Here is a 26,960-nt window from a genome sequence, read left to right as displayed (position 1 = left end):
TGCTATTTTGAGCCTTCTAAAACATGTCAAGAACTTTGTCAAAATTGACCTTCTTCACATGGATATATTCTATAAAGAAAATAGCCAGGTTTGTCAATGTATCCATGCAGAGTTGATGCAAAAACACCTTTTATTAATTTTAATTTAGAAACTTCCTTTCAAATGAAGTCAAAAATGTACAAGTATCTTGGGAAAGTATTAGATGTAAAGATAAGTTCGGGAGAGATTCATAAAAATCCCACTTCACATTAAATTCCAAGAAATGCAGTGGTATCCAAGTGTTTGTTTCCTTGAGATCCATTCAGACTGCTTACAAATGCCCCTGAGTTCAAAAAATTTCCCCTTCTGAAGTATTTCTTCTGCAAAATCAGAGAAAATGGCTTAATGACAGTGAACACAGATGTTATCTGATCCATTGCTTTAGAACAGGTGTGCAGTTCTTGGTGAGAGTGACTGGGTTTTCCACATTGCTATTTTGATTTCTTCAAGGCCACGGAAGACCAGCATCTTCTGTTGTTTCTCCTGGCACTCTTCTTCAAATTTTTATTCTTTTATTTTTCCCTATGTCACTGTCCATTTCACTACATTTTGTTTTTGCAAAATAAATAGCCTTTACCAAAACTTCTGTGCATTTATCTTCAAAGAAAAGTTTTAAAGCTTCGCATTTCACGGTACATTGTTCAAAACATATATATTTGTATCTGATTAACCTCATCTAAAATTCCACACCAGAAAAAAAAAATTCAGAAGAGAAAAGCTGAACTAGCAGAGGACAAAATCTGAGCTGATTCACATATGTTCACATTTTCTTTGGCTCACACAGGACTTCAAAGTTGAGATCAACTTTTCAAAAATGTAGCTTTACTGGGCCCTGCCTTCGTAATGAGTATCCCTTCTTGTCTAGGAAAGACTTTCTGCAGCTTTTTCCAGTGATGAGGCGAGATTAAAAAGAATGAATAAAGTTTTTCCAAATTTTCAGAAAACATCATACATGAAGAAATGTTTTCCAGAAGAGCAAACTCTGCGAAGTCCAAAGAATGATTTCCAGGAGGGCAGAAAAAAACTGGGGATTAATCTCTTTGATTTTTGTATGAGTTCCACGAGCGCTCCTCCACGCAGGCCACAGCGGAGGCTTATGAAACAATGACCTGGTGATTTCAAGACATCTTCTGTGTGTGCAGCAGTCTTTCCAGAAACATAAGAATGACTTCTTTATTTCACCTCTACTACTTTCTCTATGGACATATCTGATTAACTCACACATTCGATCTCTGTATTAAAGCATGTGGAATGCCATCAAAAAGAATTCCAGGCTACTTTGGGATTTTTTTAGTAACTGCCACTACCAGAGCACATCACTGATGTCATGTTTTACTTTGATTCTTCCTTTAGTTTTAAAACAATTCTCAAGTAAAAAATAAATTTCAATTCTAAAGCTATTAAAATTAGTAAAATGTCATATATGAACTCAAATACACACTTTCCAACCAAAATATTACATAATACACATCACAGTTCACACTATTCTGTTTAGTTTTTTTTTTTAATAAAGATTTGATTTTTTTTACAAAATCAAAAATAAACAAATGGGACCTAATGAAACATAAGCTTTTGCAAAGCAAAGGAAACCATAAATAAAACAAAAAGACAACCTATGGAATGGGAGAAAATATTTGCAAATGATGCAACTGACAAGGGCTTAATTTCCAGGATATACAAACAGTTCATACAACTTGATAACAACAACAACAACCAAACAAAAAAACCCAACCCAATCCAAAAATGTGCAGAAGGCCTAGACAAGCACGTTAGCTAAGTAAAGATGAGGTCATACTGGATTAGGGTGGGCCCTCATCCAATGGCTGGTGTCCTTATAAGAAAAGCAGGAGTCCATGTGATGACAGAGGCAGAGAGGGGAAAAATGCCGAGGACTAGCAGCAACCACCAGAAACTGGAGGAGGCAAGGAAGAATCCTTCCCTGAAGACTTTAGGAGGAACACGGCCCTGCCAAAAGCTTGATTTGGGACTTCCAGCCTTCAGAACTGTCAGAAAATAAATTTTTGTTTTAAGCTACTCAGTGTGTTATGGCTGCCCTAAGAAACCTAGGAAATACAGAAGGAGACACTGTTCACAGTCTCTGTGAACCCTAAGTAGTGATCAAAAGGGCAGAGGTGGTCAGAAATACACCTGGATTATCCTGAATTCTATATTTTCTGGCTATGTGCTTTAAAGTTCTTTAGAGAGCCAAGAGTAGCACTTAGAGAAAGAAAAAAAAAATCCCACTGGCATTGTGACCTCTTTCTGCCCTGTAGATATTGCAAAGATGAAACTGGGAACTCAAGAAGCAAAGAACAGAGGGGAAAGGGGTGGGAAGGGATAAACTGGGAGTTTGAGATTTGCAGATACTGACTACTATTCACAAAATAGATAAACAAGTTTATACTGTATAGCATAGGGAACTATATTCAATATCTTGTGGTAATCTATAAAGAAAAAGAATATGAAAATAAATATATGTATGTCTATGTATGACTGAAGTATTATGCTGTACAGCAGAAATTGACACAACATTGTAAACTGACTGTACTTCAATAAAAAAATGAAAGAACAAAGTGAAATTCAAGAAAAAAAATCTCCATTATTTTTCTAATTGTAACAGCTACGGGCAATCTTTCACCTCCTCTGGCTTTGGAACTGTGCAACACAATTTCTAACTGTGGAATACATTTCGTTACATTTTCTCTTTCCCTACAATAATTTAATCAGAGAATCTAGATGCCAGGTCAAATATAAACAGAAACGACCTTCTGTTGCTTTTAACAAAAAGATTTACCTTATGTAGGAAACACTTAGGAGAGTCTTACAAAATAAATTATGCTAAAGAGAAATATCAACTAAGTGATTTCCTATTTTTCCAGAAGGGAAAACCATAATTATCATTCCAAAATATTTATTATGCCTTTAACACACATTACCTCGACAATTCAATACCATCAATTCGTAGGATAAAAATATTCCATTAAACTGGGCAGAAAAGGGCAAAAACAGTCATTGGGAAGATTTTTTTTTTCCATTTACCTATAGCAGTTTCTCTCACTACCATTTACACACTAAACTTCCTTTTTTGTTAAAAAATCAAGTTGGGTTTTCTAAACTGATAAACCTTACTCTCCCAGACATACATTCTAAGGTCCTTCTTGAAATAACTTGCTTGACAGACTATATAATACCCCAACACGTATTTTTATTTTTAAATTTATTTTTAAAGTACATGTTAATTTTGCCTCATATTACCTCCCTTCACACTTAAACTCTTACTACAAAGTTACTCCTTTCAACAACAATTTTTTAAAAATTCCGTCAGGATATTCTTCCCTGTTCAAAAGAAATGTAGTCTGCACTTTCCCTTCCCTACAGCACTTGAATTTTTTTTATGACCCAGTACATCTCTGCTGCATGCGCTGCAACCAAAATTTGTAACTTCCTCAAGGCCTTCCGTCTGAGTCAACTCTGCTGCTGTCTTGTGACATATCCAGTAAACAAAAACTTAAAATGCAAATGTCCAATGTCAGTGGAAGAGAGGCAAGAAAGCTATAAAACCTAGCAATATGCATTTCAATGAGATATTTTACAAACAGGAATAGTTTTGCATGAAGCGAGCCCAGGATAACAATGAAACCATCAGGGTACATGCACAATAAGGATGAGATAAGGAGGGGCAGGTAATGAGGAAAAAAAGTCCCCTCTGACACAATACTGAGTGTTAGCAAGCATGTGAACACATGGAGTAAAGGTGAAACACACTTTGGAAAACAGCGTAGCATTCTCTACAAAGGCTGAACCCGTGCATAGCCTAGGACCCGGCAATTCCACTTCCAGCAGGAATGCCTTTGGGGGCATATGCACCGTGGGTCATACGCTAATGTTCACAGCAGTATTACCCAGAAGAGCCCAAATCGGAAATGACCCAGATTTCAACAGCAGAATGTCTAATACAATGAAATATTACACAGCAGTGTAAGTAAACAAACTACAGCTACACACTACATATCTAAATGTCACAAATATAATATTGAACCCAATTAGCCAGACACAAAAGAATACAAACTATGTGGTTCCATGTATATAAAGTTTAAAAACAGGCAAAAACAAACTTTTGTGTTAGAAGTCAAGATAACAGATTTTGGGAAAGGACAGAGGGGTAGTGACTGGGGAGGCCCACAAAGAGTGGGGAACTTCTGAGGTGCTAGCAATGCTCTTGTTTCTTGATTGGGATGACAGTTACACAAGTGTTCAATTTCTGATCATTAATTAAGCGTTTCACTTACGTTCTTTATTTTTTCTCTTGTGTGTTATACTCCACAATAAATATAAAACAAAAAGAAATCCCAGTTTGACACATTTCCACCAAATAAGGGCTAAAAAGGCATCAGACTAAGAGACTCCTGCCAGGAAACAAATAATGATGGAAAGTAGCAGTCAGATTTCTTGCTTGCTGAAACACTGACAAGTCTGAAAACATTACGAAACTCAGGACTGGCAAGAAACTGAATTCCCTGGAAGAACCACCCTGGATGGAAACAAAGGTGAATTAGGTGTCATCTGTCTTACCAAATTTGGCAAGAATCTATACTTTTAAATCTACATTTCAAAAGCATTGATTCCTGAAACTTGCAAAAGAGCTCAAATGTTTACATCATTCTGGTTTCCTCTTCGGCGCAATCATGAAATTGTAGGGAGGCACAAGAGATCATTCGATCCAGCCTCTACCATCGCAGTCAAATGAACAAATGGACATAAACACTGAAGTTCCCACTGCAAGGGACTTCTGAGTTGTTCCTCAGTTACCCACTGTTACACAACCTTGACTATCACACAGCCTCTCCCGTGAGTAAGCTCACTCTCACGTGCTCCACTTTAAGCTCAAGTCCTCCTGCATCTACCTTACTACACCTGAATGAAAAGAATACCATAAGTAACAAATTAAAGGATCAGCTCTCCTTCGAGGTAAATTATCTTATTCCTTTATCCTTTCTTCCTTTAATCACCTTCACAGCTCTCTTCTGAACCTTCTAATGAGCAAAACACAAAACTGATCAAAATGTTATAGTAAGGTTTTGAGATGCTAAATAAAGTAGTACCTTAAGACTCCTATATGATACAGAATTCTTGTTCCCGTAACATTTTAGAAGCAAGAAGATCATTTCAAAAACCACAGCAGAGAAAGACAACCTAGTTTCAGACCCAAGATTCACCTCAAACTTTAAAGTATTGCTCAAATATGAGGGATTTATTTAGCATGTGTACAAGCAGGGTAGGCAGAAGGCTCAGAAAACAATATCAAACCTACCACACACTTGTAACAGCTTGCAAAACACCGCCAAACCAGCCTGAAGTGTCACAATTAGTAATTAACAGTTCCTTCAAAGTGAAGGTATTCGGACTCTCAGATACAGAGGTTCACAGTATTAACCTCCACTGGTCCCTCAGTGCTGCCCCACAATCCTGTCACGTCATCCTAGCCCCTCCAGCCCCTTCTCTGCCGTGGCTATCTTATCACAAGTCCTCACTTCCCTCCAACTCCTGACTTGTCCCCCATTATCCTCATGACAACATTACATCCTAGCTCCCAGGAGAGAAGAGTTGTCTGACCAGAATTCCCTAACCTTTCTTTCTCAGGTTCATTTTTCCTCTTGAAATTGCACAGAAAGAGAGTTCGCAATTCCCACAGAAAGAAAAAAGACCTTAAGTGGTCCCAGAAATCTTCAAAAGTACCTCCATCCTCAAGCTCCTTAGTTTCCTCTATATATGTTATTTTATTTTTCATCCCTATGACAACAAAAACAGAGCCGTCATCCCCTGGTGAAGCCGCCCACTAGTGTGGCGACAGCATCCTCCCGGACCTTATCAGACACCTAGCCCTCTCAACTATCTCTACTTTGGAACTCTTTTTTCAGTCTTTCCCTGCCTACAGGTCCCTTCCAACAGGATTTTGTTGCCTTTCATTCTCTTAATGGTGTCCTTTTTTATGCTAAACAATTTCAAACTTACAGAAAAGTTTCACTCATTGTACCAAGAATTCCTTAATACCCTTCACCCAGAGACCCCATTCAAGTTGTGTCGGTTGCCTGAATGACATTGTTTACAGCAAAAAAGATCAGGCACTGCACCCAGCTGTTACATCTCTCTGGCCTCTCTCACTGTGGAAGAGGTTCTCAGTCTTTCCTTGACATTGCTAAAGATTACAGTAGATTGAAGCAGATGTGAAGATTTGCACTAACGGAGCTCAATTTGGGATTGCCTGATGCTTTATCATGATTGGATCCTGGTTATCTGCTTCAACAGGACTATCAAGGAAGTGATGCGATATTCTTCTTATAGCTTGTCGGGTGCGCACCATCACTTAATCACTATGGTGCGCTAAGTTTCTCCACTATATTTTTCTCCATTACAATTAGTAAGTATTTTGCTGAGAGCTGCTTTGAGGCTGTGTAAAGATCCTGTGTTTCATGCCACATTGGCCCTCTGGTTTAGCACTCATTCCTATTTCTTGCCTGAATTATTTATAACTATGTTAGTTATCAGATGATTATTATTCTGGTTCAGTTATTGCTTCTAAGCTACTAACTAGTTGGCCTTCAAGGGATAAATTTCCTTTCTCTCATTTACTGAATGATATTGAATAATACTCATTCACGTATGTATTTGTATCAGTGTGCACTCAAAGATTTTTATTATGTTCAGTGGGTTATAATCTATTACTACCACTCTTTATTTTAATGCTCAAATTTGGTCAGACTTAGCCAGTGGGAGCATGTTAAACTGGCTCCTGTGTCCTTTCAACCTGTCCCATCATTCCTGAGTAACTTCTAACATCCCAGTGCAGTAAGATAGTCTAGGCTCCAGCCCTCAAATCAGTCATTTCTCCAAAGAGCCCTGATTCTTTTTAGTAGAGTAGTATTCAAAAACCAGGATCTGGATACTAGCTCTGTTCATTGCTAATAGAGTGCCACCATTCTAGGACCTCTGAGAAGGCCTGGAGAGAGCTAGGAAGAGAGTGTGAGTGTGAGTGTGTGTGTGTGTGTGTGTGTAAACACACCCACACTTGCATTTACACCCATAATTACTTTTATGTCTATCTGCATTTACTTAAAGTCATTGAGTCTGCACTGTCAGTTCCAGTTCCAATGCATTCTTGCTTCTCTTTCTATACGTATACTACCTTTCTCCATCTGTGAAAAACCTGGCCCTCTAAAATATATTTACTTATTTGCACAGTGTGCAGTCAATCTTCTGACCCCAGCCAGCCATCACCACCGCCTGGCTCAACTGTGGCTCCCATCAAACATTTTTAAAGAGCTGCCAAGCTCATTGTCTCTACTTCCCCACCTTCAGTCACTCCTTGACCACTACGGTCTGATTTCCATTCTGGTAGAAGTCACCAGTCATCTCCTTATTGCCAAATCTGAAGGATCTTTCTCACTCCTTTTCTAACTTGAGCTCCGTACAGCAATAAAATAACATGCAAAGTCTGATCCATTAAAAAATATAAATACACACATACACGGAAGCTTCTGAGAGCATGTATCTGTTACTAGCAATTATCTTTGAGTGGTGGGGGTTACAGGAGTTTTGTTGGTTTCTTCTTTTCCTGAAAAGATCTGTACTGCTATTGTAACAAGAAATGTCCTTTTTTCACAAAATATTTTAAAGCATTGCTTACCTTAGCTGATTTTTCAAAACTTAGGCCTCCATCCAGCTTAAAAAGAACTGTCATGTTGTACCCAGTCTGGTTTCCATGTCCATGAGGCCACCAAGGCTCTATAATAATATTCTTTTAAGAAATAAAATGTGTCATTCTAAGTAACCTGTGGCATATTTTTCAACAAAATAATATAGAAATTCAGAACATCACATCAATTTCTCATAGTCAAGCACAGAAATTGTAGGTTCTAAAGCAATACAAATCTCCCTCCCTGTATTATGCCAAATTATAGCACTCCATAGATAATATTTAAAAATCAACACCAAAAGGGAAGAGAAAGAGCAGAATAACAAGGGTGTTCAGGAAAACAACCCCTCCCATTTCCAATAATCAAGCTGACATTTATTCTACATTCTTAATATTTAGAATTGGAATTTCAAGTCAAGTTTTCTTTCAACCCCAGAACTAGAAAGTATTCTGAGATCTTACTTTATCTGAACAGTTACTGCATGTTGATTTGCTCCATTCTTTCCAGCTCACAACTGTCAATTAGAGGAACGAAAAAAGGAAAAAGAAAAGGGAAAACCCAGTCCACTTCTACTCATGAAAGATCATAAGTTTAGAATTAGAATTCTGCATGGAGAATAAGCACCCATATTTAAAATAATTCACCAATACCAAAGACAATCACAGTATTTAAATATAATGGTTAAGATGTATTTTGGATTGAGGATAGTGTGAAGACTGCAGAAAAATTAAAATATAACACACCTGACCTCTAGAAAGGAAAAAATGCCAAATTAATTATAGAACCCCCATTTTCTTACTGTTAAAGTTTGGGAAAATCATTCCTTAACTTGCACACCCACAATATGTATGACAAGTTAAAAGTAAAGGAGAGAATAGAAGAAGTACATTTTTCTTTCATACTCAGTCCCTTCCATTTCTTTTGAACACTACTGTTTTTCATTTTAGTACTGCTCTGGAAGTACCACCGTTCACCTTGTTAATTTTCACAAAGAGCTTAACAATCCTTTCCCCATGTTGAAGTTTAATGCCGTGCGTCTGCCGTGTTTGCAGTTTAGGGATGGCTACAATCACTTGGCCAGAAACTGGCTTTGAACTGACAACATCAAAAGAAGACTCTATTTCAAGATTCCACTCCTGGGTACGGTCATCTAAAGCATAAAGATAAAAAGGGAAAAAATACACACATATATTACGCAGGATTCATTGAGAAAAAGACCAAAGCAGCTTCTAAACGACTAAGAGCTTCACAAACGCTATCATGATCCGAAGTTCAGTGAAAACTGTCTTTTAATTTTCAGTCCTTCATCCTGAAGAATAACTAAAATTAAGTAGTTTATATATACATCCACTCTAAAAATGTCACAATTGTTAAGTCACAAAAACTTTATAAATAGGGCACAAGTAGAAAATTACCAATGAAAAGATAACATAAGGTGGATACACACTTGCTCCTTTTGATAAAGAAAAATATTGAGGTTTTAATACTAAGGGATAAACTTAGATACATCAGAATTAATCAAATTGTGAAAAAAATACACATTTTAAATGTAGATTATTTATCCAAGAAATATTTACTGAGAACCATCTTCGTGCCATGCAGTTTGCTAAGTGATGGGGCTTAAACAGTGACCAGGATAAATAAACAAGGCCCCTGCCCGCAGGGGCTACGAGCCTAATGGGATATGGACAAGCGCAAAAGTGTGATAATACTAGGATGGGAGAACTAAACGGCAGTTAAATAAATAATCAAAGGAGGGAAGGACACCGAACTTACAGAGGGTGACGGAAAGGCCTTTACGAAAAAGCCACATCTAGCTGAGCCCAGAAGGACGCTTTAGCTAAGTTCAGAGGAAGACAAGCATTCCAGGCACAGCAAAAGGCACGTGTGAAGAGCCGTGAGAAAGAGCAATGCCGCAACAGGGACTTGAGGAATGATGAAACTGATGAGAGAGGTCAGCATGACAGTGGAGGTAAATGGGGTCCAGCTCACGCTGGGTCACGTGAGGAGTTTAGTGACTTCACCCTTGATTAATGGGGAGCCACTGAAGATTTTTCATCAGAAAGAATAACATGATCAGATTTGCATTTAAAATGTCACTAGAGGCCCCAGCCCAGTGATATACCAGGTTGCAAATGGAAGGAGCAAAGGAGCAGAGAGGCTTGACTCTTCTATCTGTGCAGAAAAGGATGGAAAGGACCACTTGGAAAATCCAGGGATGGAGAGTGGGACGAGAAAAAGAAGAGGGAGCAAGGCCAAAGAGGAAGGTAATGGGAGAAAAGAAAGATGAGACTGCTGCCTAAGGAAGAGGGCCGACTGTCCCAGGAAGGCTTTGAACTGGAGTTTTATGTTATGTGCCATATAACCCCTTCCTCCACCACCCATGGTTTGTCTAATGTCTCCTGGACTGGGCTGGTGTTTTGGCTGTGTTTTTAAATAAGACAATATGCCGAAGCAGGCTTTGGACAGGAGCAGAAAAACAGAGCTTTATTTTTTAGGTTCCACAGGAGAGACGAGAGATGACACACCCAAAAAGCCTAGCCGGGAGGTGTCAGAGGCACCAGTGGAAGGTCTCACTCTTTACTGCCACGGAAGGGAGAAGAGCCGTGACCGGCACAGGTGCAGTTAAGTCTGTATGATTCACGACAAGAAACTGAGCAAGTTCTTGTTTAGTGGTTTGTTTTTCTCTCTGTAGAAGGGACAGGAGAAGGCTACCGGCTGAGGAATAGCTTCTCCTACAAATAAGGAGGGGATTGATAACTGTGGCTTTACTGCAAAAGAAAGAAGAGGTAAGTTTGTGTGCTGATCGATGACCAAAGACTTCATAGCTGGCATTCCTTACGAATGTGGAACCACACCAGACTTGTTCTAATGATGATCACATCACGTCTCATCACCTACATCTCACACCAGCCAAATGTGTAGATGGATTTGATGCACACTGGAGTAAAACTAATCCCAGACTTAAGAACTATTTTTATTTATTGGATAATTTATCCTTCGGAATACTGGTCACTGAGCCTGAAGTAGGTTTATTCCGGTTCAGCCAATTTTACAGTTTATTCACCCAGAGCCTCCCAGTTTTTCTGAGATGCAGTAAAATATATCAAGACGACCATATTTTTTTTTATTAAAGACACTTTTCTCCTATTAAGTATATATTTCGTCTCTCAGTTTTCCCTTTACCACATTTTTACTGTTTTTAAACAGAAGTACATATTCCAATCTGATCCAAAGCTGTTTACTCCCTAAAATATCGCTAAATGTTTGACAGCTACATGAACTTTAGCTCCCAATCATAGTCCCTCTGGCTTCCCTTACTATCTTTTATCTCAAGAAATAAAAATAGATAACATTTACCAAGAATTGACTATGAGCTAGGCATTGTCTTATGATCTCAACATGTATTAATTTATTTAAACATCACACCATTACTATAAGGTAAACTCTATTATTATAATCATTTTATAAATAAGAAAACAGAGAAGTTAAGTAACTTACCCAAGTTCACACAGCTAGTAAGTGGCAGAGCTTGGATATAAACCAAGACAGTCTGAAACTAGAGACTGTACACTTACCATCTAAGTTATGCCAGCCTCATCCAAATAATTTCCCCAAAACTATGTCTTACTGGTGCTCAACTATTACAGTGGGTTGGGGGGCGGGGGGTCTTATTATATAGAAGAACGTTCGCTTTAATGATGTCAAGTTATGACAGACACCAAATATGTCTTTTGGATGAGTCTTTACCCACAACAGCACAGATTCTCAAAACTTCTGAACTAGAAGTATGCTGATTGATCACCTAGCCTACTTTCTGATGAGTGTTTAATCTCCTCTAGACCACACGCTGGCAAACCTCTGGTCCCTGGGTCAAACCTGGACCTCTTTCTGTTTTATAAATAAAATTTTATTGGAACACAGCTGCGATGGGCTGAATTGTAACATCCCCACCCCTCAAATTCATATACTGAAGCCCTAGCCCCCAGTGTGACTCTATATAGAGATAGGGTCTTTGGGGAGGTAATTAGGTTAAGTGAGCTCACAAGGGTAGGCTCCTATTCTGATTGGATGGCAGCCTTATGAGAAGAAGAAGAGATCAATTTCCCCCTCTCTTTCTGTCTCAGTCTCCCTCCCTCCTGCCACCAGGTGAGAACATAACTGGAAAGGTGGCCATCTACAAGCCAGGAAGCAGGCCCTCACCACAAATCCATTCAACCAGCACCTTGATCTTGGACTTCCCAACTTCCAGATCTGTGAGGAGTCCATTTCTGTGGTTGAAGCCACCCAGTCCTCAGTATGCTGTCCTGACAGCCGGGCAGGCCAGACAGCAGCCATGCTCACTGGTTACCCTTGGGCTACAAGGGCAGAGCTGAGTAACTGCAACAAAGGCCATATGGCCCAAAAAGCTAAAAAAAATATTTACTTCATGACCCTTTACAGGAAAAGTTTGCTGATGCCTAACTTAGAATATTCCCCTAAAAGGCCATCCTAATCTGTCTCTAATATCTGTAATGACAAAAGCCTCTGCCTTCCTTTTTGCTACGCTTGACTACTAGAAAGTCATTCTCTGCACTGACTGGAAATCCACTTTTCTTTCATTTCCACCTAAAGGTCTTATCTCCTACCAACCAATAACCACCAAGTTCGAGCAGGCTCCTCTGCTGTTCCCTTTCACTTCCTCTGCAGTGGAGAACTGCAAGGGCCTCCAGCAGGAGGACAAATGGTGAAATTCCCAAAGGGTACTGGCAAAATTCCCACTTCTATTGCTTATCACGTGGAAAGTTCTACAGTAAACTGGCACTCCTCTGGAGTTCATCCTGTTAACTGTCTGGGGTGCCACTAGATGAAAAAATGAAGGTTATGGAATTAAAAATCCAATATGGGGGGAGAGGGTATAGCTCAGGGTAGACTGCATGCTTAGCATGCACAAGGTCCTGGGTTCAATCCCTAGTACCTCCACTAAAAAATAGATAAATAAATAAACCTAATTACTTCCCTCCCACAAACAAACAAAAACCCAGTATGAAGATTTACAAGTCTATTGTGTCATTACCAGATACACTACACTAACATCTTTTGTCTTCTTTTCTTCTTCCAAATGGATGATAATGCTTCCTTCCAGAAGCCACAGAGATTTTAAGTAGTTTAGGTTCACAAAGCACATTTAGAGTCTTAAATAATAATTTTCCTGGACACTTCTTTTCACTTGCTAATTTTAAAATATAGAATCCTATTTCTAGTTAAGGAGAGCTCCCTCTGAAAAATTAAGACCCATTTCTAGAACACAGCTTCCTAGCTTAAGTCTTCTAGCACTAACAAGTTACCCTTTCCCAAAGAACACCTATCACCCCAGCTCTCTTGAGGTGGAATGCAAGATCATTTCAAAAATGGACAAAGTACTGGAGATGGGACAGGAAAGAAGAAAGGTTACTTAAAAAAAAATTACTAAATGACTCAAACTCCCCTCCCAGGTCTCCCTCCCAATTACACCAAGTTTTTTTTTTTGCATCCTTTCTCATCCTGACTGATCAACTCTGGGCCCAAACAGGACAGGAACTCATCCCAACCAGGTGGACAGGCAGGCTGACCTGCTCTCTCTACAAGTTGAGGCCTTCCCTGGCCTGGAGGCTCAACAATGTCCTGCTCCCTGCAGAAGACACTACAGATTCACAGACCCTAGACCAGACAGGCAACCCAGGGGACGGCAGAGAATGTGGTTCTGGCTGCTGATCCATTTTCAGATTCTTCCAAAGCTGATTAAGTGGGGTTTCTTTAAAAACAAACGAACAAGTCACCGTGAGTCTGACTTGGATGGGAATCTGCAGAAAGGCAACCAGCTCTGCAGCCCAGATTGATGTGTGGCTCCTGCTTCACGCAGTCTTTCAAGAAAACTCCAATTTGTGTAGATGTGGCCAACACGCTAAACTGTAAAATCCTCTCAAACGTGCCAACAACTTTTATATTCCTATATAATCTACTTCTTTGTCAAGATGTGGTCAGGAAATAAGAATTCAGTTGTCTAAGAGGGGGAGGGAAAGTGTAAGAAGACATGGAAGTAAAAAAACAGGAAGATGGCTGAGTTACACTCATCCAAGTGTGTCATAACTACCGGAAAGACTTACCATCAAACCATACCTTAAGCCTTGCTTTAACTGATGGTCACTAAGCCTCAAGTATCAGTGTCTACATTCAGTCATATACCTAGCTTCAAGAAGAGCTGGGTTCCTCCACACTTACACCTTCACTAGGTTGTAATGACTGCTGTAATTTACAAACACAGGGAAGGAACCATGGGATGCAGGAGGCAGAAGGAACCAGGCGAGCTAGTCACTTTGTAGACGAGGTTTCTGAGGTCCTGGCTGCAGAACCCACCTCAAAACCTCCGGAGCAGGTGGACAGGACAAGGGCCCAGGTTTCCTGATGCCAGTGCTCTGCACCTTCCATGCATCTCTCACAGATGTGCAGATCAAAAAGGAAGACACTAGCAGGCACACACAGATTGAAATTTGGATATGAACAATAAGGAAGACCAAAAGCAAAGATGCTTTTTGCCCTTCAGGGTCCCAAGTCCAAATGGCAAATACGGGTAATGTGAAACAAAGCTTCAAGGGACTGTAACAATGTTAGCCTCTTAACATGAGAGTCTTTGTAAAAAAGAAAGAACACTGAAATCTACAAACATAAAGAATGTGTCTGACCCTCCACTAAATGCATAATTACATGGGGCCACAGTTCCTCCTTTTGTCAAAATGCCATCGCTGTAACCTAACTATCTGATAAGGGCATCACAACAGTTATGTGAGCATTTCTGTCAAACAGCGGAAATCTATTTCTTGAATCTTTACTGTCTGTGAAACTTGACAGGCCCTATAAATTATACCCCAGTCCCAGAGATGCTGAATCTACATAAAGAAGCAAAATACACCCAAAGGTCACAGTTAAGAATACAGGATGGCATTTAGGAGGATTAAGAACCAGCAGGGACATGGAAGAACATTCAGGTCAGCATGGGATGGATCTGCAAATGCTGGTATATTGCTTATGTAAGATGAAAAGGATGCTTCATCTCGCCGTGGGGGGGGGGTGCTATTCAAGGACAGCTGCCTCAATGAGCTTCGCCCTGCTGAGCTCCTCCCAGCTCCTTTTACCCACTCTTCTTGCATCTTTCATAGGTGATGCAAAGCTGCAGTGAAACGGTAGTCGTGTGCATTTGAAGGAACAGCAACGACAAGCAGCTGAAATGACCAGGCCACAGAATGTTTAAGCTCAAATGCAGGATATTATCTGGTGCTCCTGCAGAAGTGGAGGACAGACTTTAGTAGCTGCTTTTCAAAGAGCTAACAGCTTGCATAAGCCAGTAAAGCAGGCGCACGGTTAGTTACAACAGCTGTTTTCCCCTTCTTTATCAAGCAGCAAGTTCTCCTTGCCTACTCAGCAGGACAAAAATCCTCAAAGATAAAATCAAGGCAAAACAGATACAAAGCAAAATCCAACCCCCCACACCAAAACAAGGATACATTTGTAAACTCCAGAGAAAAAATATCAACCGTACAACAATCTCCTAATCAGACGAGATTATTCAAGCAACCTACCTACCTCAAAATATATTTCCAAGGGTGAAGACTATCATTTTATGGGTAATGTAATTCAAAGATGAATGAAAAAGTGATTCAGAATGAATGCAAGAAAAAAAAAATGAATGCATCAAACAATGCACTAAACAAGACTGACAAATCTTTTGCAAAATTGTAACACTGTATTCTCTGTATTAAGCCGTAAACAAAGGGCTACAATGACCTTCAACACAGGCCTCTCTGTTGGGCAGGTCAGGGTCATGCTGAAAGCTTGACCCACTCCTCCAACTCAAAGGCTAGTTCTTCGAGAATGAAGGAAGGGGTGCTTTAGGCTAAGGGCAGCAAGTAAATGTGGGTCACAGAAGGCAGCATCTCTGAGGAATGGAAGTGCCCAAGTCCAAGTCCAAGATCCACAGCTCACCTTAGCTGAAGAGGAAGAGTCATATGTTGAAAAATGCTATTTTTTTCTATGATAGAAGATTAAACAATGTAGTGTTTCATCAGAATGTACTTACTACATACTTGGACTTAATATGTTTATGTAACCTTAGGAAAAGCTCATAAACTAGACAGCCATCCCCTACCCCTAACAAATTTTAGGGCCTAATGTGAACAATTCACATCAGGTTACAACATGAAAGACCTAGCATGGAGATGGTCAGTAAATGAATACATGTCTCTCTGTCTCTCTGTTTCTGCTTCTGTCTCTCTTAAACACACACATACATACATTCAAATAAGTATTTTCTAAGGAGGTTTTAAAGAAGGTCACACCAATGAATTGCTATCTCTTAAAACCCAGATAAATGACAAGAGCCTAAGAGATAACGGGAATAATTCTCGTTTTCCTTTGACCTCAGTATTTTTTTCAAATATAAATCTGTTTTTATTGCTTTAAACATTAAGAATATATGAAGTCACTTAGGAAACTGAAGTTAGGGCAAAATCAAACAAATGACCACAGGATATTGAAAAGTGCAGAAGTTAGAAACCATTATGCTAAGAAATAAGAATGCAGAAAAACACATGTATAAAGAAAACTAATTCACAAAAATTTCAAGTTAATTTTTAAAAGTCTAAAAGCCTTTTTTTCTGTCATACTGTGTACAATTAAATAGGAGAACTATGGTTTGATCTTTAGGGGTAAAGTCACTAATTTTAAATTAAGAAATAAACTGAATATTTGGAAAAGCAAAAAGGTTATTTTCTTCTAGCCTCAATAGGCAGAAAGTGCCACAAAGTTAAATTAGTTCAGCCTTTCATAATGATTTGGCTGAAATTACTAGATAGATTAGTTTATCTACTTTCTTCCCTTACTGTGGAAACAATACAGGCTCAGTACAGAAATTTAGAAGAATAAAATACAAACTATCTGTGGTACTATTACACAGAGATTAGCCACTGCTTGCATGAGGTTTTTTTTTCTGTATTTTTTTTTTAATTTCATGCAGTCCTTTCTTTTAAAGGTTTTGGGGGGGGGGGTGTAGTAAGTTTATTTATTTATTATTTTAGTGGAGGCACTGGGGATTGAACCCGGGACCTCGTGCATGCTAAGCATGTGCTCTACCACTTGAGCTATACCCTCCCCCTGCATTAGTTTTGACTAACCTCATATCACACTTAACTTTTTTAAAAATTAATTCAGTATTTGATTTTAGATAAAAATTGTATTATGTTTTTGATTATGAATTAATCATTTTTTTAAATGTTTCATAACTCTCAAAATGCCTGCCTCATAGCATGTACCAAATAAATGCAAAAAGTATCCCGAATATACTAGTTTATTCTCCATTATTCTTCAACTTTTAAATTTCTATTGATTTCAGTGATGATTACTCTCTTCCAAATACAAACTGAAAAAAAAAAATCCAAAAAAAAACTCCTAAAGGAAGTTCCTCTCCTAATGCTTTTGTAAGTTTATGCTGCAATTTTTTTATTACATCAAGTAACCAAACTGAAATCTATAAAATTAATCAGAAATAAAAGAATTACTGTTTAATATACATAGAACACATCTTCTGAACAGGAAACATTTTTCTCTCTGTTAAGTACAAAATATATCATAGTCACAAAACATCAAAAATACAATTGATGTGGGTAATTGATTACAAAGAATCTAAATTAAATCTTAAGCATCGCTTAAATTTATTTAATTCAAATAAAATTCACCCAGTCACTAATGGCTAATAAACTGAGCCCTAATGATTAAAGGAGAAATGTTTAGCTCCATATTCAAAATTTTAAATTAAACTACAGCAGTGTTATTTAAATTTTTTCAGATATCAGGATACCTGGAACTCATAGCATTTTTTGGCAAACCACCTAAAACACTGATTAAACTTCAAAACTATTAAAAAAGTAACTTTTGGTAAAATCAGACACCTCTTACAACAGATTTTATTATATATACCTGAGAAAAATTATCGGTGGAGATGAAGGTAAATGAACCATTATTTGATTATAGCAGCAAAGCTCAGTTCGGGTTGAGCCTCTGAAGAACAGTTTAAGAACTAGAAAGCTCTAAACTGCCACATTTGTATGTGCAATTTACATTAGAACTTCTAATGCCTTCTTAACATTTAAAAATGCCAGCAGCACCTGATAGCCTCCTCAATTATCAAACATCTCTGATTTGCTTTTGTCTTCTGCCTTTAGAAAACACAGATCTGGTTCCACTGAAGCACAATCCACAGTCACTAGGGCCCAAAAGACAAAAGAACTCTGGCAGGGACACACCACGTACTTGTTTACAGATTTCATCTAGTTAGGCCTGCACGTAATTAGACTGAGCATCGTGACCTGGCATCTAAAATCCCGCTTGCCTCCACCGTTACCCTGATTTCCCACACTTCTCAAATCCTTTGATCTTTGATTTTCTGAACTACTGGGGTTCCCATCCCAAAGACTATGACACAATCTAGTTTGGTTTGGTAATTGTTCTGTCTCCCTTCCCCACCCCAACCAATGTGCAGGGATGAGTAAACACATCGTATTTCTTTCTACACCAAAAACACACAGTGCTGGGCAAAGAACTCAACAAATATTTGACCAGCTTTTAACCAGTTCATCGACATCGGTGAGGTTTCTGAGTTTTTCTTCAGTGCTCCCTTCAAGTGAAAAAAGTTATTTTCTTTAGCTGATGAGATGCCTTGTTTACCTTTCAGTTTACTTTCACCTCTTAACAAGGCTGGTGTGTCATGGCCTTCAGAGCAGAAGATGTGCAGGGCTAGGAAGTCAGCCCACTGATTTGTGCAAACCAAGAACTCAGCACCAAGGAGTTGGGAAAATGACTACAGAGGCAGCAAAAAGAAGTAACAGCTAGGAGCCCCAGTTCTTTTAAGAAAGAATATTCAGCTCAGACAACTCAGAGCTGCCTGCTTGCTTGCTTGCTTTCTCTCATTTTTTATGTTGCAGAATACTTTAAAAGGTATCCACCTACCAACCTGTTTTATGTAGTAAATTTTCATGACGAATCAGTTTGTATATATTTTTCACTTTTATGAACTTAATGTGCCATAAATTTTAAAAAATACGTTTCTGAAAACTACAGTCATCCCTCAGTATCCACAGGGGATTCATTCCAGGACCCACTGGTGGTACCAAAATCCACTGATGCTCAAAGTCAGCCCTCCAGATCCGCAGTTCCAAATCCGTGGATGCAACAGACCTCAGATCGAATACGGTAGTATTTCTTGAAAAAATTCTGCATATAAGTAAACCTGCACAGTTCAAACCATGCTGCTCAAGGGCCAACTGTGTATCTCTATATTCAAATTATAAACCCAATTTTATAACACAGAAAAGGCTCAAAAAAGAAAAACAAGAAATCACATCTCGAAGCTTACCATAGATGGGGGAAAATGTGAAGGATTCCAAATGACAAATATTATAGGCTTCAATTCTAACATCTTTCCAGATGCCCTGGGTAGGAAAGGAAGGCCCCCAGTCCCAACTGAAGGAACACTGCTCCTGCAATTTCAAGGGGAAAAAAGAAGAGAGATTCTGATTACCATGAAATTTAAACATTATGAAAAACCTTTTCTTTTAAAATTTTATGCATGTGTATATTAGTGTGTTCAGGCTGCCACAACAAAATAACGCACACTGGGTGGCTTAAACAATAGAAATTACTTTTCTCACAGTTCTGGAGGCTGGGAAGCCCCAGATCAAGGTGTTGGCAGGTTTGGTTTCCGCCTTCTCACGGTGCCCTCACAGAGCCTTTTCTGAGCACACACATCCCTAGCGTCTCCCTCTGTTGTCCAAATTTCCTCCTCTTATAAGGACAGCAATCATACTGGGTTAGGACCAATCTGAATGGTCTCATTTAACTTAATCACCTCGTTAAAGGCCTCATCTCCAAAGAGGGTGATATTTTGACCTAGTGAGGGTTAAGATTAAATATACATATCAGGGTGGGACAATTAAGTCCGTAATAGTGTGTGTGTGTCTCATATACAGCATCTAAAATGACCTACAATGACCCCTTCCTGGTGTTCATGCCCTTGTGTAACCCCCTCCCCTTGAGTATGGATTAGTCCTAGGGAACCACTTCTAACCAACAGAACACCGCAGGGGTGATGGCCCTTCCAAAATTAGGTAATAAAAGAGACTGCACCTTCTGTTTTGGGTGCTCTCTCTCAACTCTCTATTGGCCAAGGGGGAAGCCAGCTGCCAGGCTGTGAGGCAGCTCCGTAGAAAGTCCCACGTGAGTGAGCCTGGAAGCCCATCAGAGGCCTGCCCATAACCACATGGGTGAACTTAGGCAGGCCTGGTCCGGCCTTAAGATGACTGAAGCCCTGGTCCACAGCTTGACTGTAATCTCCTGAGTGACCTTGAGCCAGAAGTTTCCAGCTAAGCCACACTTACATTCCTGACTGACAGAAACTGTGATAATAAATGTTATTTTAAACTGGTACGTTTTGATATAATTGTTACACAGCAATAGATAATACAGCAACTAATCTGTCAACCTGGGCATAGTTAAACTTGGCAGAAATGTTCTAAGACCACAAAGCCTAATTATGTTCCTTTACTCTTTAAAAGCATATTACACTGAAGCAACGCAATAGTTACTCTTGAAGCTTCTCCAAAATATCTCTGAACCTACCACTGTGTTTAAATGTAATAACTATAAAGAATGAGGAAATATATTGAAAGATAAATATATTTTTCTATCCCCCCCCGATAAAGATATTTATAAATAGGTTTAAGAAACTCCAGTTAGACTTGCCAACCCCTATTTCTGCCAGTATGAATTCAGAAGTCCTGGTTTCTGAACTTACAACCTAAAGGTAATCAGTTCAGAATTTAGACAGTGACACAGGTGGCCAGAGCAGAATTCTTCTGATTTCTACTTCTTTAAAGAAAAAAAAAGGTATTTGCAAAATATAGTCAATTATAATGTGTGAGGCTATGAAAGCTTTTAAAAAAGAACAAGCACCAGAGGAAGTACTTGATCTTCTGAATGGAGCATTTGTAGAACAGAACCTGAGCACTTGGCCAAACTGTCCTCATTTAAGGATTACTTCCTAAGCTCTGTATTTATCTAAAACAGAGATAATTTAGTTTCCACTACAGAAAAAGATAAAGAAATAAAATCACAGCATCCACATCTGTATAAATTCACTTAAGTATCATGTTCACCACTTAAGATTCTCATGCTCAAAATGAAAACCACCTTGGAGATATTGACTCAAGAGTCTGTAACTTCATGTAATCTTTTACTAGGGACAGGGAGAAGGAGGAGGGCAAAAATATTCAACATCATATAAGGCAGACCATTCTCCCCAGCAAGGGCTACAAATCAGCCTTCTGCATACAACCTCTCCAAATAAAAGGGCTTTCTATGTTTCAGGCTGGGAGCATATCAATCGGAGGTTGACCTGGATAAAGAGACTCAGAAGGAATGTCCGCAGATGCAGGTGGAAACTGGGCAGGTGGTGTAGAATACTGCTAAGAGGATAGCTGAGGGGAAGGGTCCACCCATCCAAGCCTGACATAGACAGAAGCAGACACAAAAGGGGATTTGTGTTAAAATGGAGACAGTGCGGGGTCAAAGAACAGACAGAGAGTAGCATTTTCTCTTTACAGCCCACCCTCCACCTCTACCCATTAACTTCATATAAACTATGCTGAGGCGTTTAGTGAGTTACATACTTAGAAGTTCTTATTATAGAAGTAAGTCTCCAAAATATATAATATCCTTACCCTCCACTGTGAAAAGCTGCATAGCACTTTACAGTATGCAAATACATTATTACTTCACTGTATCCTCATATCAACACAATTAAGAAGGAGGAGAAAAGATTTGCTCCACATACAAATGATGGACTTGTCTACAATCACTCTTATTTTGTAAAGCCAGAATTCATAGCCAAGATCCCTGGCTTGGTCTCCAGTTCAGGTCTTTTCCCACTGAATCATGTAACTAACCAGAAACATGAAGAGGCAAATCATTGTTCTGGCAAGTTTGCCCAAGTTTACTGTCCCACAGACTGCGAGGACGGAAACCTGGGTCTGATTTCTGATTTCAGTAACAAAAGATTTTGTCCTACCCAGATAACCTGAAAGAGTGTTGTAAATGCCACAGCTGAATAGGGGGCAGAAGGAAAATACCACATGGGCATATGAATAACATGTGTATTTATATATACTATACAACTTTATTAATGACCTGAAAAGCAAGCTTTTCACATTCAGATCCAGGAAGTCCTTGTTTTGATAGAAAGTTAAACACAGACGAAGAGAGGGAAAAATTGCAACCTCTAGTATTCAAACCACTATGCCATTTGAAGCCAAAGGAAAAACACAAAAGACGAATTTTACATAGAAGTGTAAGTACCCAAGTGTTCCCCGGGACACCTGACTGTTCAGTTACAGCAGTGTGAACAGATACTGCCTGAGACACTGACAGAAGTTTGGGGAGGTCAAACCAAACAGGAGGAGGCACAGTTTTGACCTTAATACTTATATTAAGGAAACATAACTTAATGGTAAATCCATCTAGTCCAAAGAGAGCCATTTAATAATCAGAACTTACCAACTGAGGTTTTAGCTAATGAGAGCTGGAAAAATACTCTTAGTATCTTCACAATGAAACCAATTATTACATTTGTTGTTAAAACCAGTTCCTCAAAAAATTAAAAATATTATTATCATATAATCCAGTAATCCCACATCTGGGTATAGAATCCAAAAGAACTGAAAAGCAGGGTCTCAAAGAGATATTTGTACATCCATATACAAGCAACATTATTCACAATAGCCAAAAGGTGGAAGCAACCCAAATGTTCACTGACATTGAATGAATAAACAAAATGTGGCATGTGCATACAACGGAATATTATTCAGCCTTAAAAAGGAAGGAAATTCTGGCACATGCTACATCATGGATAAACCTTGAGAACATTATACTGAGAGAACTAAGCCAGTCATGAAAAGACAGACACTATGATTCTACTTTATGAGGTAACTGGAGGAGTCAAATTCACAGAAGCAGAAAGGACAGTGGTTGCCAGGGCCTGAGAGCTGGGGAAAATGGGGAGTTATTTTTTTAATGGGTATAGAGTTTTAGTTTTGCAAGATAAAAAAGTTCTGGAGATTGCTTTCACAACAGTGTGAATATATTTAAGACTACTGAATTGTACACTTAAAACAATTAACATTGTAAATTTTGTATTACATTTTACCACAATTGAAATTTTCTAATAAAAATTAAATCTAAAACAAAACGTCACATAGAATACTAATTCAATGAGTCCAGTCATCTAGCCTGAGATCAGACTCAAAGAAAAATAATCACCTGTGAGTTTTGTTATCTTAGATTTTATGAGAACCTAGCAAAAAATATCGGGTATGTCAACAAAGATTCTAATAGTTGTAGAAGGCTTCTTAGTAACAAGGATCACTCATAAATATGAACCCTTCAAAAAGATAAATAGACAGATAAACAGACAGACAGATAGATAGGTAAGAACCCTTCAGTCTGGTGAAAAGTTTGATAAACCTGCGTGTTGTTTTTTTTTTTTAAGTAAAGGTGCATTATCAGTCACCTATTTTTCTTCTTTCTCCAACATTACCTAAGTTCTGAAGCATGCCTCAAGAAGGAAACCTAGAAAGACAGATTCTCCACAAAATTCATATAACTTTTGGTTCTTATTTCCAATTTTTAATTCCCACTAAGGGGACAGGAAAGAGATGCCCAACTTCTGAAATACAACTGGAGTCTTCAAACAAGCATCTCATATGCTGGAATGCCATACTCAAGGCTAAAGCCCCCCACTGTGGGACCATTACCTTTCGAATAAAGTTGACATGGCACTCGCCCTCCTGCTCACTTGGAGGGCAGCTGGGGGGCACCTCGTAGCTTGTGTGAGCTTTGCTCCTCTGGTCCGCATATATCACTGGTGACTGGAAATACAGCTCGATGAAGTTCACTGCTTTGACCACGTGTGTAATATCAAACCTCTGAATTATAAAGAAAGAACAGATGTGGAAGTAGCCTCATGTGTAAAATTTTAGCTATAGGCAGAATGTATGAAACATGCATTAAAAAGAATGAAATATTTAGGTTTAAACTTTTTGCAGGAGAAAGCACTTCACCAAAATAGTATGACTTAGTTGCTGGCTTTTAGTTACAACTGAGTACGTTCTCCTACCCAAACGTAGATTTCTAGGTTTTCTCCTGCTATTTTTACTGATGATGATGGTCCTAGGCAAACAGAGCAAGCAGAGACTATCTTTAGCCTTGGAATGTCTGCTCTGGCTATTTACACATGGCTCTGAATTGCCAAGGATTTCCTAGACACTTCGTGATAACCTGACTCTCTGGTATGCATAGCATGTATTTCTAAGTCATAAGTTATTTTTGTTTTGAAAAGTCTACCCCTGAAAGGGAAGGGAGCTCAGGATACAAGCTTTTAAGGTAACTGTTCCAGTAAGGAAGGAACGTTTTCTTTTAAAATTGCTTGTCAATTGCCATTTCCCATGAAACTCTGGATTACCAATTAATAAGGGAAGGGAATGGGATTTGTCAAACATTTCCTATGTGCCCAAAACTGTGCTGATCATTTTATATAATTAGCTCCTTAAATCCTCACAATAACTCCATCAGGCTGGAGTGTCTTCATCATTCCACAAATGTGGCAACTGAGAAATAAAGTAACTTACTTACCCAGTGCATCAAAGGGCTCGTGCCTCCCTGCATGGGCAATCATGCACTTACCTTCCCCCCTCAGACAACAATGAACACAAACACACACAAGTGGTCCTTTTTAACCTGATGTCATTAGGTACTTACATATCTTCTGAACATGTTGTCTGTTTCCCCAACAGGAACACCATTGAGCAGGACTTTTGTAACTGTATCGACACCCTCAAGAATCAAATTTACTTTTTGCCATTCGCTAAAAAAAGATTTTTAAAACAAGATGTATGAAACATTAACTTAGGTAACTCTCTTTTTTTTTTTACTAGTTAAGAATGAAAGGAAAAAGTGTTTCACAAAAATATATATATTCTTAAAAGGCATTTTCCAATGAAATTTTCAAAAGTATTGGTTTAATACATTTTTATGTTGAGTGATCCAGTTTATCTTTCTTCATAAAATTTCAATCACCATAAAATTATGAGCACCCTTCTAATTTCTAAATGCTTTGACTTTTTTTCTAGAACTTCACAAAGTTCTTATAAGAACGAAGTTAAGTAATAGATACAAAACATTTTCACAGATTATTACATGTACCAACACTAAGAGAACGCATTAACCAACTAACAAGTATCTGTGAGTAAATATGTGCCCAGTACTCTGCTAAGCCTTATAGGAAACTAAAACAATCTTTGAATTTAAGGAATCTGCAGTCAGGTCAGTATTCAAGCCTAAAACACAGGAAACCAGACAAAGCTTTCAACCTCTTCTAGTTTGTAGTGCAGTCTTGTTGGATACAAGTGCTATCAGAGCCTGCTATAAGGAAAGACTTCAAGCAGAAAATAAGAGTTTAAAAAAGAGTAAATAAAGTGTGATATATCTATACAATAAAATAGCATTTGGCAATAAAAACAAATGAAGTACTGGTGAATATGACAACATGGATGAACTTCAAAACATTATGCTAAATGAAAGAAGCCAGCCACAAAGGACTACATATTGTATAATTCCATTTATTTGAGATTTCCAGAAGAAACAAATTCAGAAATAAACAAATTAGTGGTTGCCTAGAGCTGGGGAGGGATGGGGGGGCAAAGATGCAGGAAGTGGTACAGGATTGGCAAGTAAGCAGTACTTTCACAGATAAGCAGAGAAGATCACACTTGATCTGCCAATCAAAAGGAAGAATCAATGGTAAAAATCAGCATTCTGATGGATCAAGATAAATCACATGTTTCTTCCACATACAAAAGGAAAATAAAAAGACAAAGCAAGAAATCGAGTTAGGCAGCTTTGGTCTCATTCCAGGTACTCACTAATAAAGGTCTAGGCAAAGGTGGAAATGAGGAGGAAGAGGCTGAATCAAGAGAAATGACAGGCAAAAATGAATAGTTCTCAGAAACAGACCAAATACAGGGAGATGAAGGAAAGATATGATGAGCCAGAAGCCCCTTAGGCATGGAAGATTGGAAAGATGGTGTTACATCAAGAGAAATAATAAGGCTGCTAGAATATAAAGTAAGCTTTAAGTGGGAAAGTCAACTGGTTAAGTTTTGGATATGCTGAGTTCAAGGTGAAGCAGGACACCCTATTGGAGATATTTTAAGTATTATCCGGAAATAAGAGCCCAGAACACAGTAATTCCGTGATATTGAGCACTACATTTTGGTTTTATTTCTCTTTTAAGAAGCTAGTAAACAATTACCAACAAGAAGTAATATTAAAGGAACAGAAGGGTTTTTTTTATTTAACAATAATGGTGGTAGATATAATTGGGTTATATTCTGATACTTAGAACATCACTGAAAACCGTATCGTGCTTTTCCTCACGGCCTCATGATGTAATATAAGGCCAATGCCATAGTTTCAGTGACTGGTTAACACCACACCAAACAAATGGTGTCTCTCTGATCCTACTTGACAATATTATAAATATATACACTCTACGGATTCATAGGAGGGCAAGGGAAGGAAATGATGGCAAAAGAACTGACTAGGTCTAGGTGACATCATTATAACGACTGGAAAAATGACTGAATACAACATAATTTTGTGACTAGTGATCAGTGGCACCATCCTCATACACAAATCGAAATATATATCATATATTCACTTTTACAGGCTTTAGTCTGAGAACACTCCGATATGCAACCTAAGCAAACAAAAAATTATTGCAGATAGAAAAAGAAGAAAAGTTCAAATAATAATAATAATAAATGGATAGATATTGATATAAACAGAGATATACACACATACATACCCAGTGTCAAATGGAATCACAAAGTTCTTGCTGTAGGTCCAGTTATCCAAGGCAATCCACCTGTAGTTACGGTCATTAAATCTGTAGTAAGGATCCTGTTGAAAAAATGATGGTAGATGATTAAATACGCAAAAATAAATGAATTAAATAAACATGAAATAAATAATTAATGATAGTTATTTATTACCTAAAAACTAATGAACTCTTGGCCTAGAAGGGCACACATTTTATATATCAGCACATCC

General features: G+C 38.4%; 1 protein-coding gene across 2 annotated transcripts in view; it reads right to left on the bottom strand.

Annotated features, from left to right (window-relative positions):
• Positions 1–26,960, bottom strand: part of MANBA (mannosidase beta) — a 91,300-nt gene that overhangs the window by 52,530 nt on the left and 11,810 nt on the right. For both annotated transcript variants that reach the window (XM_045515743.2, XM_010953592.3), the window contains exons 2-7: positions 26,716–26,810; positions 24,609–24,714; positions 23,606–23,776; positions 19,156–19,279; positions 8,708–8,883; positions 7,724–7,834 (exon numbers count right to left, since the gene is read on the bottom strand). In XM_045515743.2, the coding sequence (XP_045371699.2) occupies positions 7,724–7,834; positions 8,708–8,883; positions 19,156–19,279; positions 23,606–23,776; positions 24,609–24,714; positions 26,716–26,810 (783 nt within the window). The remainder of the gene's footprint in view (positions 1–7,723; positions 7,835–8,707; positions 8,884–19,155; positions 19,280–23,605; positions 23,777–24,608; positions 24,715–26,715; positions 26,811–26,960) is intronic.

This window comes from Camelus bactrianus, chromosome 2 (genome assembly GCF_048773025.1).
Source record: "Camelus bactrianus isolate YW-2024 breed Bactrian camel chromosome 2, ASM4877302v1, whole genome shotgun sequence".
Lineage (NCBI taxonomy): Eukaryota > Metazoa > Chordata > Mammalia > Artiodactyla > Camelidae > Camelus > Camelus bactrianus.
Note: the sequence above shows the minus strand (reverse complement) of the source record. Positions and strands in the feature narration are given on the sequence as shown.